This window comes from Merops nubicus, unplaced genomic scaffold (genome assembly GCF_000691845.1).
Source record: "Merops nubicus isolate BGI_N331 unplaced genomic scaffold, ASM69184v1 scaffold10667, whole genome shotgun sequence".
Taxonomy (NCBI): Eukaryota; Metazoa; Chordata; class Aves; order Coraciiformes; family Meropidae; genus Merops; species Merops nubicus.
In genome coordinates, this window is record NW_008618323.1 from 1,774 (window position 1) to 23,060 (window position 21,287).

Below are 21,287 nucleotides of genomic sequence, written 5' to 3' on the forward strand. Positions count from 1 at the left end.
ATGTTTAATATATTGTCTCTCCATAAAAACGGAGGAAAAAGTTAAAAAAAAATCTGCTGGCCAGAATAAGTATTTCAACTTATTCGTTCTGTTATTTTGAACAGTTGTTCAAAAAAAGCCCCCATGTTCAGAGAGCTGATAAGTTAATATAAATTCATACTTTATGAGAGTAGGTATATCATAAAATGGGATTGCTTTCCATAAACAGACCTTGTTGTATATGTAATAGGAGTATGAGTATACACGTTTAAGTATGAGGTAACAGCAGAACTAAATGTGTGTGTTGGTTTTTGCTAGTATAGAAAAAACTTCCTTCATAGCAACTTATATGGTGCAATGGTTTGGATTTGTGACCAAAACAGCATTGGTCAGCACCAGGGGTTTCAGCTATTGCTGAGTAGTGCTTACAGAGCACCAAAGCCTTCTCTGTTTGTCACATTGTCCAGCCAACAAGTACGCTGGAGGTGCAGAAAAAGTTGGGAGGGGAGAGAGCTGAGACAGCTGGTATCAACTAACCAAAGGGATATTCCATACCATATAGCATCATGCTCAACCACAAAAACTAAGGGGAGGGGTCTTTGGGAAGTTAGCCTCAGTCTGCTGGTGAAAAGGTGTTAAGTAATAGCCTCTGCATCACTTGTTTCATTTTTCTCCTTTCTTCCTTTTTTTTTTTTTTTCACTTATTAAAATATCTTTATCTTGATCTACAAGTTTTCTCACCTGTGCCATTGGGAAGGGGAGGAGTAAGCAAGCAGCTGTGTGGTACTTGGCTGATGGATGGAGTCAGCCCACCTCAGTGTGTTGTTCATAATTTAAGCCTCTAAGGTTTGTTTTCTTTGTATTCAGTTGAAAAAGGATTGAATATATAGCAACAATACAGGGACAAGATAATTTTTCTGTGAGTTCATCTTAGGTTTGATAAGATTCAAAGCTAATGCTGTTTAATGCACATAGGTACAATTAACGTGGATTGAAATGGCTACAAATTCACAGTTTCTTTCTCTGTCTCATGGAAGGGTGTTTTGCTGTTTTGAAACATTATATTCACTTCCTTACCTCTTAACATGCTACAGTACAAGATATACTAAAAATTTTAAAAGAAGGAAGCAGAAAGCCTGTCCCACTTCTTTAATACCATAAGAAGAGGAACTCAGTCACTCAGAGTTAGCTTACCATGCTGGCTAATTAGATGTGCTGGCTGATGTGAAAACAATTTAAATATAGGTTCTAAATGGGTTCTGCTATTAAGAAAACACATTTCATCTTCTAGGAGAGTTTTTTCAAGATCATTCTACTGTTCAGAACTATTTAAACTGTGTCTTTGCTGTATCTGAACTGTGTCTTTACTACTCCAGCTTTTAACATAAGTCTCCTGTGCTTTACTATCTCGTTTCTGTGGTTTTAGTAGTTCCTACTATTTCTACTCTTCAAAGACCATTGCTATGGACAAAAGTTACTGTATGCAAAAAGACTGTTTTTTGATTGCAGAATGAGTGCAAAATACATTATGATCAGCATTTTATTTAATGGTGCAGGCATAGTAGTAGTGTGAGATTGCAAAAATGAGCAGATATTAATTGTCAGACAAATTCATAATTGCTCAACATCACTTCTCAACAAGAAGGAAAGTTTAGGGGAAAAACAGTCTCTGTGAAATAAATGTTGTACACATACATTTTGAATCTGTCAACTGAATTAATTTATACCAGCTCTGTAATATGCATAATATTTTGTTCATCTCTTAGGCTGAAGATTCGGTGACGTATAATGATGAAGCTGCAGCATGTGGGTCGCTTGCTGTGGTTGTAATATCTCACCTACCCAGAGATGCTGCCATTGAATGGCATGTTGTTGCGGTAGTTGATGAACCACTCCAAAGAAAACATTTTGCAATGAAGATGCTGTCAGAAGGCTTCCAAATTGAGTGTGAATCTGTAGAGTCTAGTTCTGCATCTTGTGCATCAATCTCTGTACGTCTGAGCTGGGTTTCACCATCCGCTTCTCAGCTTGATTTAGATGGACTTCTTCATGACTTAGTGGCTATGTTCAGACAAGCTGTGGAGAAACTTTCGGAAGACTGCACTGCAAGTCCTTTGTCTTTTAGAGCTTTCTTCAAAGAGGATGTCTTTGATACTGAAACATTACAAACAGGTAAGACTTAAATAGTGACAGAAACCAAGCGTTAATACAAGTGTCAGGTAAGTTTTGTTTACTTCTACATAAGATTTCGTTGGAGTAAGACATTCTAGAAGTGCATTTCAAGGATAAGTAGCCAAGAAGATCAATAGCATCCTGGCTTGTGTCAGAAATCGCGTTGCCAGCAGGAGCAGGGAAGTGATTGTTCCTCTATACTCAGCACTGGTGAGGCTCCACCTTGAATACTGCATACACTTTTAGGCCACTCACTACAAGAAAGACATTGAGGTGGTGGAGGTCAACAAAGCTGGTGAAGGGTCTAGACAACAAGTCTTACAAGGAGCAGCTGAAGGAACTGGAGTTGTTTAGTCTGGAGTAAAGGAGGCTCAGGGGAGATCTCACTCTCTACAACTACCTGAAAGGAGGTTGTAGTGAGGTGGAGGTCAGTCTCTTCTGGCAAGTAACAAGAAACAGGACAAGAGGAAACGACTTCCTGTTGCACTAGGAAGGTTTTGGTTAAATATTAGGAAAAATTTATTCACAGAAAAGGGTATCAAACACTGAAACAGGCTGCCCAGGGAAGTGGTAGAGTCACCATCCCTGGAGGTGTTTGAAAGACATGTAGACGTGGTGCTTAGGGACATGGTTTAGTGGTGGACATGGCAGTGTTAGGTTAACAGTTGGACTCAATGATCTTAAGGGTCTTTTCCAAAGTAAGTGATCCTGTGATTGTATGTTTAAGATGTTTGTTCTTTTTCTGGTTACCAGACATGCTTCTCATATAGAAAGGCTCTATTCTTGGGCATTTTGAAGTCCACACAGAACCCCAAATTACTTGTTCTGATCTCACACCTCAAGGTTGGCATCTGACTTTGAGTAGGAGGTTGGATTAGATGGTCTTGCTCTAATCTGAGTTATTCTGTGATTCTGTGAAAGAGAAGTTGCTGAGAAAACCATCCACTTCAGTTGAACATAGGGGAAATGATTCTTTTGCACAAGTATTTGAACAGTTGTCTGTTTGGTAGTCTGTTCTTTCATTATCTGGGACTGGTTCAAATAGTCAAATTCTGTGTGCTATCAGGCACCCTTTTGAGAACAAATAGAGAAATATTAGTTTTAAAACAAGGAAATTGTGCTGTATCCTCTAGATGAGATTGTGTCCATTTTCAAGCATGGTCTGATTTCTTACCAATATATTTAAACAGAACTTTCTAACCAAACAGATTTACTGGGTTTTTCTTCCAGTGTTTATTTTTTCAAAATCTCACTGCTTTACCAAGTAAAGAGAATATAGAACAACAGATACACTGTTGTAACTATACTTTATTTATGTTGTACATCTGTATTTCGGGCTATAGTCAGTTTGGGACAACTAACATTATGCAATAGCACAAAAGCTTATTTTATCTGTCAGGCCCTCAAAACTGGTAGACCATACTTGTATTGAAATCATTAAGAGCTTTGTTACCAATTTGAGAAGGAACAAAATCAGATCCTAAGTCTATATTTATCTCAAACGTGCATGCACTTTAGAAGTCCTTGCAGACCACAAATGATCCATATTAATTAGCTGACATAAATGTTAGCCCTCAAATATTCTACTGTCCTATTTTTTTTCCTTAACCTGCAGCAGTTTTTGAAGAAAATTCAACTTGACAATGTTTAATAGATTTAAAGTACAGGAATTGAAAGCTATAAAAATGTGGCATAGAATAAGCATACTTAATCCAGGAAGCAAGGCATGAACATGTAGTAAAAACAACAACATTCTGTCAGACTATATCTTGTTTAACAGCTAACAGAAAACCTGGTAAAACATGTTCCTGGCATGGGATTAACATTAACATTTTGTTTCCTGTCTGATATTTCTCAGGCCATAGAATCCTTCCAAATACACTTCATTTGCTTTATTAAATATATTGATCAATATAATGTATAAATTGTGCATATAATAATTTTATTCAATTCCATTCCATTCATGTTATGTTGCCAATGGCGTTAGACATAGAAAGATTTGTTGTGATTGTCATATATTGATTCTGGTTGTGCTCAGATTCTGCACTGTCATAATCATTCCTGTCATTGTAGCAATTTTATCATTATATCCACTAGTATGAAATATATTTTTACAAATTTGTAGAATATATAAAATTTACAAGTAGCAGTAATTCATGGATGAAGAATTTTAAAATAACTTTTCTACTTAGCAAAAATTTTCAGAAAGTTCATGTAGAAGAAATATGCTATATATTTGAAAATAATATCTCAACTTAAAATAGTTGTGGCTGAAGTGTGTTTTACTGATAGTTTCAATCTGATATAGGACTCTATACTCTTTCTTATTCAAAATCAGAAGACTAATTTTTAACATATTGATAAGACACAGGGACATATTTAAGTGTTATGCTAGTATGTGTCCTTGTGGCCTTGAAAGGCATGTTGTCTCCAGTGAAGCCTCCTCAGCTTTCCAAATGGTGCAGCATATGACTGAACTGTGTCCTTGACTGTCTTTTGTACTATTATAATAATTATACTTCTCTTAATTTAAAATGTACTCATATATAAACTCTCAGTTTAAAAAGCACTGTATGAAGTCTCCGAGATGTTCCCATTCATTTCAGTATCACCCAGACAACATCCATAAGCAAGCTGACATTGCCTGTGTTTTATCTTCTCAGGTAGTATTGGCAATCTTTAGCATTGGCTGGCAGAACTACTGCAGACGTGCGTGTCCTTTAGTGTGCTTCTCAGATGTAATATACCTGAATTAATATCGGATTTTTCTTTGAATCCCATGATATTTTAACCTGCCTATAACACCAGCCCAAGGTGCTAGAGGTTAAGTTCTGATGACCACAGCTTCTTCCAGTTTCTCATAGTGTATTCCTGTTTTCCTCTTGAGCTTTAAGGTGTCCTCATGTTTCAGCTACTACAACCCATTAACTTGTCAGCCTCCTTCATAAATCTGGATTCAGAACCAAGGAAGAAAAAAAGACATGTTTGACATTACTTGGAAGTTTAATTCATTACCTGCATAAAATTTGACACATAATATTATATTTGGGCAAGTTCAGATAAGCTTGTTCTGCTTATAGAATGAATCTGAATGTGGCAAGTCACAAGAGAGAGCAGTACTGGCTTCAAAAATAGGACTGGTTTGTGTCTTGTCAGCTCTGAGCATGGCCAAAACTTGTGCATATATGTCTCTGTAGGCTTGACCTAAGATATTTTGAGTATTTGGATGTCTCTGTGGTGATTTCTGTTACCTCCAAAGGTTACTTTCTGTTGCAGATTATGTCTAGGTGAGTATCAGAATTTACCTAGGCTACTGATCAGATAGCTGGTAAAACTGTCTCTCAGCACAGAATAGCATTTTACTAGGACACAGGATAAAACAGAAATGTACTGATCTTGGCGTGAAAATCTCCAGGCCTAATACACAGACTTGGAAAAAATATTGTTGCTGCCAGAACACAAATGATATTGAGAAAGCAGTTCTTCAGTTGCTGTTTACTAATTCAGCTCAGGTAGTCCTAATTGCTAACCATCTGTATGATGATCCATTAGTGACATGTCTGATCTTCGACATGTGTTAGACATTGTTAATCCCAAAAATACGTCTGTCCTTTTGGAGCCTTCAACTACCATCAGATGCATTGTCTGCTGAGGAAAGATAATATTAGTAACATAGCAGGGGATGCTAGACACTGGTATTCAAATATTTTTAATATGAAATGCATCAGACAGATGTGTCTTTAATGGAAAAGACAGAAAATTCAGAAATCAAGAGAGGTGACTGAGGAGATAACAGTTCCAGTCTTAGTGGATTTCAGATGGACTTCCATCATGTCAAGATTAGCAAATAGTCTTCAATCATTCTTGTAAGGTCTTGTATTGCAATGTATTGTCTCCTTTAGCAAAAGCATGGAAAAGAAATAAAGGTACTTTCTTCTGATTAGAACTTAAAATCATTGGAGTGAAGGGGGGAAATACTGCCACAGATCTCAGATAAGCTTCTTATTAGATGAGTGCTTTTTTGATGCAAAGAAATTGTCATTTATTTAAAACTGTTCAAATAAAATAGAGAAATTTGTTTGTACCTGATGCAGTAACGTGCGAACCAGGAATCTGTATACTCTGTATATTGTAACAGGTTATTGGAAATTATTATAGCTGGTGTTACTGATGTCAAAAGAAGCTAAAGGTTTGTAATGCAAATTTGAGACAGATAGCTTTCTGTCATCCTAAGACCAGATGTAAAATTTTATTGAACGAAGTGTAGTACTGATGGTGAACTTCTCAGAGGCAATCCTTCATAACACATGAGAGCATTATGGGCACCGTGCTGAGACCACAGTACGTGCTAGAAGTAGAAGGATTAGATTAAGCTGACATATATACTTAGTAAGATGCTGTTAAGCCTTTAGAAGTCTTTAACATAAATTTGACTGTTTCTTTCTTATTCTCATTTAAATATGCATTAATATAAACGTGTCAGGATGATTTGCTATACCATCCAGTTCAATAGATTATACTTCAGTATGGGAAAGATGAATGTTCGTAAGTCATCCCATTATGATTTCACAAACCTTGTTCACAGGATGTATGCAAAATATTTTTGAATATTTATTAGGGAGTAGAAAAGGTCCTGCATTCACCAGAACATCATATTACATAACCCCTTTTTAATACTATAGAAAAAAATGAAGTGGGAATGTGAAAAGGCAAGAGAGAACAGGAATAGAAAGACAGTCTGGTAGCACTACTAAAATGAATATGTAATTAGTTTTAAATGTGGTTCTACTCTGTAAATGGTTAGGACTAAAAGGCTCTCAGTACTTATGTGTTTATCAAGTTTCAATGAGACTGTCATTTAAAAAATATTCTAATATGAGTTAAGTATAGTTCAACTGGACTGTAGAAAACCTTACTTGAAATGGGACTGTTCCTTCTGTTAAAAAAGAAGTCTTAGTGATTAGGGACTCAGGAGTCCTTGCAATGACATAGGAACACCTTGACATATGTACAACATACTGTTTTTAAACTAAAGATTTTCCATCTGATAAGTTTTAAATTATTTCATTTATTAAAGTGCTGCATTATCAATGCATTTTCCCAATGTTTTCCAAAACACATAGTTTCCGGTACTGGTAGATACACATCATGTAGTGGAAATCTAAGAGAAGTAGAAGAGCAAGTGAAGATAACAAGATGCAGTTTCTTAATAACACATGTCCATGTGCATTAGAGTTTTATATTTTTTTAACTAATGCACTTTAATTTCACATCAGGAATTTATTTCAATGTAATTTTCTTAATGAATATGCCCTCACACACTAGGAAACCATTTCCCATGGGAACAGCTGGAATCTCAACCTCCAGAGACTTGTACACAAGCCTACATGTCCTCAGATGAGTAATTAATATTTATTCAGCAGTCATGGAGAACTACGATGTAAATAGAAACTGAATAGTCATTAAGAACTGTTTACTAAGTTACAATGAAGCAGGTTCATAAGTGTTGATAATTTTTAAGTGTTGGTCCACTTGAAGTCAAGCTTTGCAATCACCAGCTAGTGAAGGATTTTTTGTGACTAACATATATAATTTGCCCAAACAAAAATATTTTTTTAAATATCATGATGCTGTCTGAAATGGGCTATAAAAGTTAAACTTGTTTTTCTACCAGATTATGTTAATTTATGCTAAATGGAAAATGTGAGAATAATTGCCAACTTGAATGCTGAGGAAAATTTTGGTTTAAAGTTCTTGGGTTTCCCATTAAGCATACAAAAAAATTGCCAAGAATAATGGTTCAAGCAGCAGACCTACACTGTTGCTTCCTCAAAAAAAAAAAAAATTATTAAATTAATACTTAGGGAAATTAATCAAATTTATAATACACATAACCAACTAGGAACTACTGATGGGATTCATGAGGGCGTTTGAAATGACATTTTAAAAGGGTGAAAGTAGCAATATTCAATCTTACGCCAGAGATGTGTTTGCAATCTCGGTTGCTACCCAGTCATGAGAGCTGATATATTAAATGACTGTTAACATGCTGAAGTTTTAAAAATTTTATATATCAGTTTTCAAGATTCTACTGCTATCTTATCTACTGCAAGTCACTGTGTATATATTTTTTAGCAGAACATCTCACACAAAATTATGGAGAAAGGATTTTTTTTTTTTTTTTCCATCAAATACATGAGGACACTGTTTTAGTAGTGATGTTGTGTCATGAATTTGTATAGGAAAGTGTTTTATGCTGTGAGGTAGCTTAAATATCTTGGATGCTACTTTATGGGCAGCGACCTTCTATTCATTAGGATAAGAAATTTATTTTTTACAGGCAGAGATACTAGATTCAACCACTTGGCGCCAAGGCCAGGTAGCAAAGTTAGACCCCGTCCTCATTCAAAGGGGACAGCATGTGACATCTAAAGGTTACATATTGCACAGGCATACAGAAAAGTGTTGGCTGAAACTTTAAATAGAAATAAATTCTTTAATTGCTTGACCCAAGATTGATCTAGAACATACAACTTTTATCCTTGATACGGAACACTTGCAATGTATTGGTAAGGTTGTTTTAAAACTCCTGTGTATAACTTCATATCTCTTACAGAATTTCTGCCAGTAAAATCTAAGATATATTTATAGGTTATTTTATCTTTCCTATCATGTTGTCACATGATGTTTAAATGCTCCTGAGCTCTTTGAATTGTTTGTATGGACTCCTTAATTTTCTTGTTGAAGACTTCCATGTAGTGGCCTGTAAGGCAGAATGGATCTGTCAGAAAACATACTATTTGTGGAGAAGGTCACAAAGAAGAATTTCCTAAGTTTGCTGATGTGTCAAAAACTGATCTGCTTTCGTCACATCGTCAGTATGGAAGATGCTAGATATTTTTAATGATGATCCAGGCAATGGCTTTGCTGTTTGATGTTAGTTAATAAGTTATCTCAATAAACATTGGAATTTGTTAAAATCTATAGGCTATAAGGTGAATAGATGTAGAGAAGTGTGATGGGTTAACCCTGGCTGAGCAAGTGAGGCCTACCAAGCCGCTCTATCACCCTCCCCCTTTCCTCTCCTTCCTCCACAGAGCAAAAGGAGAAGGGAAAAAATAAGACAGAGACAGAGGCCTTGTGAGTAAAAAACAAGGGCAGTTTAATTAGAAAGTAAAGTTAAGCAATGCCACGTGCGGAAGCAAAGAGCAAAAACAAAGACTTATTCTCTCCTTCCCATCCCCAGGCGATGTCTGGCCTTTCCTGGGAAGCAGGGCTCCAAAACGTGTAGTGGTTGCTCTGGAGGACTGAGTAGGCCCCCCCGCCTCCTCCTTTGTACCAGCTTTATAGCTGAGCTGATGTCATAGGGTATGGAATATCCCTTTGGTCAGTTTGGGTCAGCTGTTCTGTTCTGTTCTTACCAAGCTCCAGCCCCCCATCCCATTGTGGGGGGAATGTTAGAAAGAGCCTTGGTGCTGTGCGAGCGCTGCTCGGTGGCAGTCATAACATGGGTGTTGTCAACACCTGTTGGGAAGGGGTCTGGAGAAAAGATGCACACTCCAAAGGGGCCTGCAGTCCAATTCGTTTATTGTAAAGCAATGCAGCCCTTTATAGTAGACAAGAGACAGCACCCCAAACCTCATAGGCTAATAAGCCTGTTCACGCGCCTAAGCTGAGCTACGGATTGGATAATAATTATTGTCCATCCGCTCTGCCAGCCTTCATGTAACTCTACAGATTGTTGAATTTAGTCTTGCCAAGTTCATCATTCTTGTCTGGGCGAACCGCCAGCGGAGCTCCTTATCTTTCATTGTTTTGCTTTTCTCCTAATTCAAGGTTGCTTCACGGACTTTCTCAGGCCTATGAGAAACTAAGGCCTGTACTGATTGTTCATGCTAAGCAAAACATATCACCATGCTCAGCAGGTCACGATTCCACAAACACCCTTCGGACTCTGAGCACAAAGGCACTGCACCAAGAGGCTGCTAGGGGAAAATTGGCTCAGCCACACCCCATACAAGAAGACATAAGAGAATATAAGTAAAGAAACTTATGAGAACCCAGTTATTTGTAATGAGTCAGAAGAGATAATTTTGATCATTAGCTCTACAAGGAATTTGAATATATTAATACTCTTCTGGAAAGCTGGTGTCTTCTAGACAGGTACAAGCATACATGGTCTATCCATATACGCATCACTGTCTGTGTACATGTGTAAAATGCATAACGTACAAAGGTCCTACTACAATGTCAAAATGAATTTTAAGAAACTTCTAGTGTTTTGTTGACAGAGAACAACTATAAAAGCATCTTATAACAATGACATCAGGCATTCAGTCATTGACAAATTTGGATCATCTGGTATTTAATATGTGAGGCTTATATGAACTGTCTATCTATCCAGAACACATTTGTGACAAACTTGTTTTTTAAGGACGCATCACAGATCACAGTTTATAATTACACAGGAAGTTTTACTCTGAAACTCTTTCAACATGCCAACATTTTGATGCCAATTCTACAATCCTGAATCAATACACATTGAAAGAACCTGGATTTCTGGGGAGCTCTGCATCATTTGTATAGATCCCTCTCAATATTACTTTTTAAGTGCAAAAATACCCCAAACCACTATGGTAGTGTTTAAACCAGTGAAATTACACCTGATTTGATTTAAGAAGTGCACTAATCTTAAAATCATTGTAGGCTGAAAGTGAATGGGGGATAATATCATACCAGCTTCCTTGTTATTACTTATTCTAGATATTTACTAGGAACATTGCTCGAAACAATACTGCACTAGATGAACCTTTGGCAGAACTAGCTTGTCTTCTGTATTTCCTTTTCTTTAGTACCGAAATGCTTGTCATTTGCTCTTTGTCAACGAAATAGTTTAGTGAAAGAAAAGCGTGAACTTTGCGAGGAAGAACTGTGTGCAGTTACATTTCTAACCAATAACAATATAAATAACCACACTGTAAAGGTAGCAGGAAGAACAAAGAGTACATGAATAGCTTGTTCTTGTGGAGGTTCCTGCATTGGTTCAGTGTGTGTGCTGCCCTATGGAATGGGTAATCCACAGGAGGGTTAAATGATGATTGGCTGGCTGACCTCTGTCAGTCATTCTGTGACGTAACCTCTGCGCTAAGAAGTACCAGTTCAAATTTCTCTGATAACATTTCCTAGCCCCCTTTGAAAGTATTGCTGATTGACAGCAGAAGTTGCACTTCACTATTTTCATCCAGAGAAATCAAGAATTTTTACAACTCCTAATACCAATAGCCTGGAAAATGGGTATTATATCTACCAACTGTCAAACTATTAGTTTTGACAATAAACCTAAATAAACTGTGACTGCAAAATTCCTCTCTCCTTGTACCGTTAAGTGTCAATTCAAATGTGAAGTTTAATTTTAGAGACTGGAAATTTTCCTCCTCTGGCAATATGTCTAAGAAGCTCATAAATCCCTATTCTTACAACGTTTTTTTCTCCTCCAGTTTCCTAAAGCTTTTGGATGCATCACCAGATCCTTATTTCCCCAACTTGGGCCATTCTGCTGAGTCCACTCACCAAAAATTGCCCTCACAGCTTGCAGTTCTGATAGTGATATCTCCCCATTGATTGGCCTACAAGCTCAGAGCAGTAACGGGCATCATGCTTGGATAGAAACAGGAAAGACCAGGTGTCAGAACTAGCACTGACTGATAGCTAAAACTATTAAAACTAAAAACTTTAAAACTAAATTATACCGCAAAGCGGTGTTCCACTTCCTCTCCAGTTTTCCCTGCAGACCTTCCTTCTCCAGGCTCATGATATTAAATTTCTTTCTGTAAAATCTTGCATTTTGTCAACTGTGGACACCACTGATAGCACCTATCAGATTTTGTCAGATGTTTTGACTATCAGAAATCATACTTAGCTTTCCTTGTTGGAACTTTTCATAGAGATAAGCTGCTGCTGAAGATCTAACTTTCAAGGGCTCTTATAGGTGTAATAGGTAAATGGGCAGTAGCTTAAATTCCTTTTGAAAACTCTTGCAGTGTCAGTCCTGGAGAAATCCTCTGTCTTGAAAGCAGTAGGAAATGGTGCCTTCTCTTCTCTGTCCAGATGTATCTGTTCAATATATCATGCATCAAATTCATCTGTCAGCAGTCTCTCAGCAATGCATCTGAACAGTCTCTGAGGTTATCTGAAAAGTTTGGCCATTTGCTTGGAGACAGAGAAAACATTCTTGTTATGTAATGGCATGGAATTATTCATTACAAATATGTGAAAATGAAAAAGGAATTTAAATAATGCCGTCAGGCAAACCACAAGTGCAGGCAGAAACTTTAAAGCATGAGAAGATGATGCTGTGGACATAGTTTGTTCAATAGCCTAGATCTTATCTGTCATCCATATGGGTAATGGAAGCCAAAGAAAATCCCTTCTCTTGTCTTCGTTATGCAAATTAAAAGATACATTTTATTTTTTTTTTTTTTTAAGGCTACTAAAATGTGGCTCTGTCTTTTCTTTTGATTACAGTCTTAAATTCTGGGAAAACTGGTCTGAAGGTCAGTTAATAATTATTGTCTTACTTTTAGAAGTATTACAAATCAGATTTCTGATTAAACTACTTTCAGCATGCATTTCTAAAGGAGGGCTTTTTTTGGTTTTGAAACACCTTTCAAAGTTATACTCCGACTTAGAAGGAAATATATAAAAATTATGCTTAACGTCCATGAAAGTGCTGTATTTTTGTTCAGCCACTTACCACACACAAGTTGGGCTGGGGGTTTCATTTCATAGAAGCATAGAGTCACTATGGTTGGAAAGGACCTCTAGGATCATCAAGCCCAACCTTCCTCCTAACATTTCCCTAACCACTAGATCATAGCCTCAAGTTCTACATCTACTCGGTTTTTGAACACCTCCAGGGATGATGACTCCACCAACTCCCTGGGCAGCCCATTCCAGTGTCTAACCACTCTCTCAGTGAAGAAATACTTCCTAATATCTAATCAAAATCTTCCCTGGCACAACTTGAGGCCATTTCCCCTTGTCCTATCATCAGTTATTTGGGAGAAGAGACCAACAGCAGCGTCTCTACAAGTTCCTTTCAGGTAGTTGCAGAGAGCAATAAGGTCTTGTCACAGTCTCCTCTTCTCCAGACTTAAACAACCCCAGTCCCCTCAGCCACTCCTCGTAAGGCAGTTTTCCAGCCTGCTCACCAGCCTCCTTGGCCTTCTCTGGACCCTCTCCAGCAGCTCCATGTCCTTTTTATCCTGTGGTGCCCAAAACTGGACACGGTGCTCAAGGTGCGGTCTCATGAGTGCCAAGCACAGGGGCACTGTACTGATTTATCTGATATAATGTCATTACACCAAAAAAAAGGGAGGGGGAAAATTTTGTTGGTTTTTTTTTGAAAGTTCTTTTGTTGGTTTTGCCATCTGTACTGTAACTTCTAATCCAAGGAGATAACTGTAACTAACCATCAGATAAAAGTATTTTGCCATTGTTGTAGTTTGTGGTTTGACTTTGCATACTATATGGAGTGGTGCTCTCAATGGTCTATTTCTTTTTAAATTTCTGGTACATTTAGGTTTCAAATAGTACAAATTTATTAGGTATAACTGAGAAGTTGTCAATCCTTAGAAAAACAATGAAAAATTTGGGGTTTTTTTTTACTTCCTTTGGATTTTGCTCAGCTTTTACTAGTAATGCATCAGATCTATTGTGTTAAAATCCAATTAATAGCTCAAATTCATTGACACTGAAAGCACATTTTATAACAGTTCCTTTAAGTACTTCTTTTCTACACACAGTGTAAATCTAGAGTATCAACACTGGATAATTGGAAAACAGGTAACAATTTTTCCATTGTAACAAATTAGAACATTCCTTTTCTTTCTACATTATTTGTGGCAAGAGTGTAGCCAGCAGGTTGAGGGTGGTGGACTGGCACACCTGGAATACTAGGATAGGATAAGAGAAAGAGATCACCAAAATGGAGAAGGTTGACAGGAAACCCATTAAAATAAAAGGTCAGGTGAGTGGCACATAGAATATACAAGAAAAGACTGAAGGAACTCGATGTACTTCGGGAAGAGAAGGCTATGGAGGAACCCAATTGGTCTTCCCTTACCTTAATAAGCATTGCAGAGAAGGAGGCAAGAATTTTTTTTTCAGAGCTTCACCAGAAAAGGAGCTACAGTCAGAAGGTTCAGAAGATTCCAGTAGGACCCAAGAAATGAATTTTTTCTTCACGAGAATGGCTGTATGCTGGCATAGGCTGCCCGGAGGCTGTGGAGCCTCCACCTTGGAGGTCTTCAAAACCTGACTGCATAAGGCTCTCAGCAAACTGGTCTAATGTCTAAAGTTACCTCTGCTTTGAGTATGAGCAAGGTTACACTAGAGAACCTTAGCAAGGAAAATAATTTTATGATTCCCAAAATTATTCTGTAATTCTATGTTACTATTAAATTACAATAAATTGGCCAAAAAAGAGTGTCATTTAACTGCAGATTCTGAAAACAAACAAACAAACAGACAAACAAAAAAACCCACTCAGTTTCTTTCTGTCTTGCCTTTAATACTCCACACTCTTACAAAAGATGACTGCTACTGCTTAGTTGAACAATAATTACTGAAACCAACCAGCAGGTTTTTGCTATCTTTGAAAGAGAAATATTTCTTCAGAAATGTCTGGATTCTTTGTTCTCTTTTTTTTTTTTAACTCATTTGTCTGTAGTATGCACATTTTTCCTTTTTTCTTTCCATCTCTTTATCTTAACAGAACTCCTACAAGTTCAAAATAAGAATTATCATTGGGCTGTGATAGCTCTGCAGTATTTCTTACAACAATGTAAAGCCTATGTATTTCCAGAGTCTAATTCATTTGATAATGGCTGAGACACCTGAGGCTGAGGAATTCTGTTATGAAGTTAAATAATGCATGTCATCAGTAATGTCATAACTTCAGCTGGAAAACCCTTTTGTTTTCCTCATGTAAGCACGTTAGTAGATGCTTATGTTAGTTGATATGGGGGCTAAATACTAATTTAACCAGATTTTAGTAGAAGTTGGAAAATAATTTTAAAAGAATAATTTGCAAGCTGTAAAATTTACAACTTTTAAACCTCTAGAGAACTTCAAAATTTTGTTCAAAGCTTTTGCTTATCATGAGATAAATACTATGAACTTTGAAAAGCAAAATCAATTCTCTTCACCCAACAGTAATACTGATAGAAGAAAAACGAAAAAAAAAAAAAAAGGTATGTTGAAGATTGCAGTTTCTGATATTTACAATGTACAGGATTGTCTTTAATCATCCTGCCAGGAATATATGAGTCAGCATACCAGATAAAGGGGAGGAATTAGAAAAATAACAGTATCTCACCTGTTTTACTCATGTCCATATACTGATGCTATGGATATACATCCATTTGAGATGTACAAGCAGCTTCATGTTTGTGGCACAGAAGGATTAAGGGACTTGTTAACTTTACATGTTACGGTGGCAAAATTACAGAGCTTTATTTTCCTGAAGTTCCTAGCTGAACTTATGGATGCTCAGCAACTCTCAAAGTGAGGTGCTGTTTAGAGGCAGCAGAATAGTAAAAATAGGTAAGTAGAGTCCTGAATTGCATGCTTTGTTCCAGAAAGGAGTCTGAGATCAAATCTATTCTGAGACTTGTCTTCTACTGGACATGACTTAATCACTTTAGAATTGTCAAGGGATCTTGCCATTTCCAGACTTCTATGAAAAGCGTGACTAATTGAAGCCAGCCTAAGGCATTTTCTACAGTTACATACATGAAGATAAATATAATCTAATTTAGCTGATTGCTTTATTTTTTATTTGCATTAACTACATACACTTTGCTTTGAATTCTTTTGTTTTATATCACATAGCGTAACATACCTGCTGTGATTTAATCAAGTATTTTGGTCACTCAGACTCTAATAGCAACAGAAATAATCAGGGTTTCTATCTTTAGATTAGGCTTGTTTAATTTTATTTTTTAAATTTGTTTTCTTGTGATTATTTTTTTTTTAGCTGTGTTATTATGTAAAACACTTAAACTTTTGAGCCTTTAAAAATCTGGAAGCAGAAGCATCAGTTGTTTAACAGTGGTTTCATTAAGTAAGTATTAATTGGGAGGAATCTTTTGGTGCTTGCTATTAGGCAGGAGTCATTGTAAGCACATTGCTTACAATGCTTTTACATTTTTTTCCTATGTTTTCTTATGGTTTTTTTTCCCATGTTTTCTTTTTCATGAATCTAATTCAGACATTCAGTGCCATTCGCAATGATCACTGTCGTTGGCTGAGTAGGCTTAGATTGTTATCCCTACTGTTACTGACCTGGTGCAGTTTGTCCATGACTTCAGTACATGTTTGTGCAACGTTGACAGATAACCTAGAAAAGTCATAGACTCCTACATATGTTGTGCAGAAGGACCAAAAACTTTTCATAAGTTTAAATTCTCTTTGATTTATTAATGTTTTTCAGACAGTGGTCTGTCTTTCCTCTCTTTATAAAAGCCTTACACAGGACTTGGTGTGGGTGTGCGTATTCAGGGCTTTATCCTGCAGGGAATAGTCTTCTTTCATATTGATTCCATGATATGATATTGTAACATACATTTTTTTTTAATCTGGCAAAATAGGTGCAAGAAAGAGGAAAGCAACACAATGCTTTTTTTCTGGGTTCTTGATGATGCATCACCTTTTAGCTTGAAAATAAAACATAGAACACGCCTCTGTACATTCACTTCATGGCACACAAATGTGACCTATAGTAGTGATACTTTATATAAAATCAACTGAGGAATAATATTACTATTTATGTGGTTCCTATAGTAAACCTCATATTATCAATTAAGAACAGCAAGATTGTATGATTATAAATAGTTACGTTTTAGTTACTACAAAACACTCAGAGATAATGTGGTTTGTAATGGTCATGTCTCTAGGATACAAAATAGCCATGAATTATTATTACATACTTTTCAGAAAGCCTTTCAGAATAAAAAATAAAATTGAGCACTTAAAAAAGTATGTGGGAGCTGTAGGAAATGCCATGTTATCCTTTATTAGATTATACTGGCATCAACAGGGAAAAAGCTTTCAAAGAAAGGCAAAATATGACAGTAATGCATACAGCATTATAATCTCTTTATGTATGTGTGCAGGCATCATGCAAATTGACCAATTTGAAATAGTATTTGTTTTTTAAGATCTATAAATTAATGTATTTAGGAAAACTGCATTAGCAAATGTAGCACTAGTTCAATACGTATGCACATACCTAAATCCTCCCATATTGACATGTATCTACTTTTCTGAATTGAAGCTTATGTCTAAATTTATCCCACTAAAAGTGGCCCCATATAAAGACTGTAGGGGAAGCAATCAAAAACTTCTAACACATTTTTAACATGCCTGAGGATCTAAGTATCCACTAAGTAGAAGACTGTGATCAATACCTTAAATCAGAAGTGAAGATTAGAAAATTTAATGAAATGTGAAAATCCTGTATTGTCCACACAAACACAATTTATATGTGAAAATTCCATTAGAAACACATTTTGTTTAATAACGGAGTTTGAGCAACTAATTATTATTATCAAAAAAAGCCTATCTCCTACGTCACAGCAATATTACGCCTACAGATATTTCCCTTTCCATGTTTAGAAGCAGAATAGATTTTTTCTGTGCTTTTTTTTAATCTATATATTTTTTTAGAAATATTGATTTTTTTTTTAAATCTTTTGATATTTTCTTAAATGGTAGGAATTTCACTTTCATAAAATAAAGATATTTCAAGGTTTTCTGTGCTGCTCAGCCAAATTAAGTCAATGCTAACATTTAGCTACCTGGTCAGGATGCAAAGATAAAGTATGCCAGTAAGAATATGCTAAGGAAAAACTTGATTTAAACTGTATCATTTCCTTACTTTTAAAAAACCTAAGATAACCTACAGTGAATTCTTCACTTTCGATAATCCAGTTTTTTTAATAGAAAGTTTCTCATTTACTGTAAGTTCATTATGACACTGTAATAAAAGAGCATTTACAAACTAAAAACATACACCTCTCAGATATGGTTATTACTAAAGTTGAAATATTTAAAGCACTTTGCTTGTTATTACCTATAGAACTTTCATTTTTAATAACTGCTGGAAAGAATATGTAAACCCAGATATTTTGAAAGATGCCCAAAGTATTATATAGTATTATCTGTCCTCTCATTATAATTCTCTGAGTCAGTTTGATTTATCCCAGCTTGGAATATTAGACTAGACATGAAGGCGTAGGAACACTCTTATAGTTAAGAAAATGTATGCATATTCATATATATATCTATATAGGTACATATTAATCTCCTTTGGCTCCTGACCCTCTGCCAAGAAAATTTTCATCTTGTCAGTCAGTTGATCCTAATACCATCTTAGAACAGAGAAGACATTTTAAAGGACAGAATTCTTTTCCTTCATGCGGTTTTAACTGTGATTTGTGTGTAGGTAAATACAAGCCCTATGTGGCTATATTTAGCTTAAATATTAAGCTTTTCTTTTTACCTTTGTCCCGCTGAACTGCTTAATGTTTTCTGGGTTTTTCATGTGTTCATTATTTAGGTAAGCAGGATGTTGGCACCTTCTTTTTGAAGTTTTAAGAAATTTCATATATTTTATTTTAAGTTGACATTCAGGCTCAGTGATTTCAGAGACCATTTTAAGTTTCTAGTATTATAAAGTCTCTCTCAAAGATGCTATACCAGAGTTCTTACGCAAAAAGTTAATTGCATCTGCTTTCAGCTCTGCAAACTCATCTTGGCTTCTTAGTTTGCAGTGTCTAACATTTGAAGTGTTCTGTCTCTTCATAAAATAGAAATGGCACTGGCAATAGCTATTCAGGGTTCTCCAAACTCATTTTTCGATATACAGGAATTCAATTTTGTAGAGACTGTTTCAAGAAATAGAAAACAAATTTTGGCCCTATACTGTTGACTTTGTACTTTACAGACTGTTTCTCATCTGTTAATCTGCCATTTGTTGCCGCACAGGAAACTAATGGGAGATGTATAATTTGTCTTGCAATAGCTAGACTATATAAGAATGAAGCAACTTTGGTTGATTTTCATATAATTGCATGTCAAATTGCAAGACTGGAAACTGGGGAAAAGTAAATTCTGCATCTGGAATGATCAGATTCAACATCAAAGCTCAATACAGTTCTTTTGGAGCAACTCTTCCCCAAAATTGTTCATCTTCACATAAAAAACAGACTTGAAGACACACTGTAATCCTTAGACAACATTTTGTAAAACAACTGCTGGTGTTCCTGTAGCAATACTTGTTAGTTTTACTAGTAGTGTTAAGTTTGCAAAGTGACAGTTCTATGTTAGCTCATTTCATAAATATTCTTTGACCAGATATGAATCTTTATTGCCTTCTAAAGGCTAAACATTTCTGCCTATTTGGAATTAATTGCATTAACTTCATTTATCTGTTCCATGATTTTAAAGCTCCTACGGGTGTTTTAATCTGGCGTTTAAGGTAACTTTTTTGATCAACCCCCCAAGCTTCATCCTGTAGTTGTGAACTGGATTTGACTAGTTCACTGGGTTGACTTGAAGCTGTTTGACTGTGATTGTTCTTGCTTGCCTGCTTTATGGATCACAGATTTTATGTTAGATAAAACTGATAAAAAGTCAAGTAATGAACAGGAAACAAATCAAATTTATCTAAAATTTGCTAAAACCTTTTATTGTCCCTGAAAGCATAATCATGACCTTCTGCTGAAGTGGATAGAAGTTGTAGCCACAGGGAACCTTTCACACAGATTTCATTGCAAGATTGAAGCTAAAATGAAAGGCCAGATAGTTTACAGCCATTCTGCAGGCTGTGGACCAAAAAAAAATTATAAATACTGGAGTAAGTTCAAACTGTTAGGGATTAAAGAAAGACTGTCATCTTGCTCGGTGTTCTGTCCATGCAAAGCTTGTTGAAATTTCATGAAATGCAGAATTAGTAACATTTCCAGGGTAATATACAACCTACTGTAGCAAAGAATTACCTGGAAGTTGATATTCCACTACTTTGACTTTTTCTTAATAAGCATATTCATTGTGTATGCCTCCATTTTTATTCCTCAGCTGTTTTCTTAATAGTCATGTATTTACATATGAATGTTTTTAATAGCTGCCACTATTACCAACTTAAAAGCTAGTTTTTCTTTCTTATGCATTCTTATTAAGCAAAAGAAGGTTCTAAAATTCCCAGTTATATGTTTTTCATCTTGTACCTTCAGGGGTATCACACTGGCATCTGGTTGGAATTTAGTAAGCAATGCTTTTAGTGATGAAAAATAAGAAAATATACCTAGCTGTCGCACTTTTTATTTTTTTATCTCAGAGGACCCTAGAAAGCAGTTTAGTATCATCACCTGAATTTTGCTGCAAAGGAACCTGGACACAAGAGGAGGAGGTAGCAACTTATTCAGGTTTTCTCAGGAAACCTGTGACAGAAATTGAAACTTTATCTCCTGAATTCTAGCCAAGTATTTTCTCCAGCCTACTCTCCTTCTGCACAGGAGTGAAGATTCCAAAATGCTAAAAGACATAAAAAGCAGATGATGTAAACAGGTGTAAATGAACACACAGTTCATGAAATCCTGTCTCCACCTAAGTCAGTGGCAAAGCTGAAATTGAAGTCTCTTCAGCTTCAGTGGAATCATGGTTTTCATCAGGTCAGACTATCTTTTTAAGGTCCTATGTACACTAACAAGTCTTTCAGAGATAATCTCTTTACTTCTTTTCCTCTATACAGCTTGAGTTGCCATAGGTTCTCTAATTAAACTTGGTATATGATTCAGCTTATATTTCTTACCAGACCTTAAAACCTTTCTTCTGATTCCTTTTGTTTTAAAGAAAAAAAAAAAATTAACTGACTGAAATGTACCAAGTTTGGGTTTTATTATCATCATTCTGATAAATCTGTTTTCTTGGCTTGGTTCCTTTGAATTGTCATTATATAGGTAATATTTTATCTGTTGGTAGCAAATTCCAAAGGAGCATGAGTTAATTTTTCTCAGTAAATAGTAAGCACAATAATAATTGAAAGTTTAGATGAATAACATGGTGTGCTCCTG

At 35.9% G+C, this 21,287-nt stretch overlaps 1 protein-coding gene across 1 annotated transcript in view; it reads left to right on the top strand.

Moving 5' to 3' along the window:
• Positions 1 to 1,745: 1,745 nt before the first annotated feature.
• LOC103775927 overlaps positions 1,746 to 21,287 on the top strand; it is a gene marked incomplete at its 5' end in the record, with an annotated part of 39,917 nt that continues 20,375 nt past the window's right edge. Inside the window, one exon of the mRNA XM_008943400.1 lies at positions 1,746 to 2,151. Coding sequence (XP_008941648.1) covers positions 1,746 to 2,151 — 406 coding nt within the window. The remainder of the gene's footprint in view (positions 2,152 to 21,287) is intronic.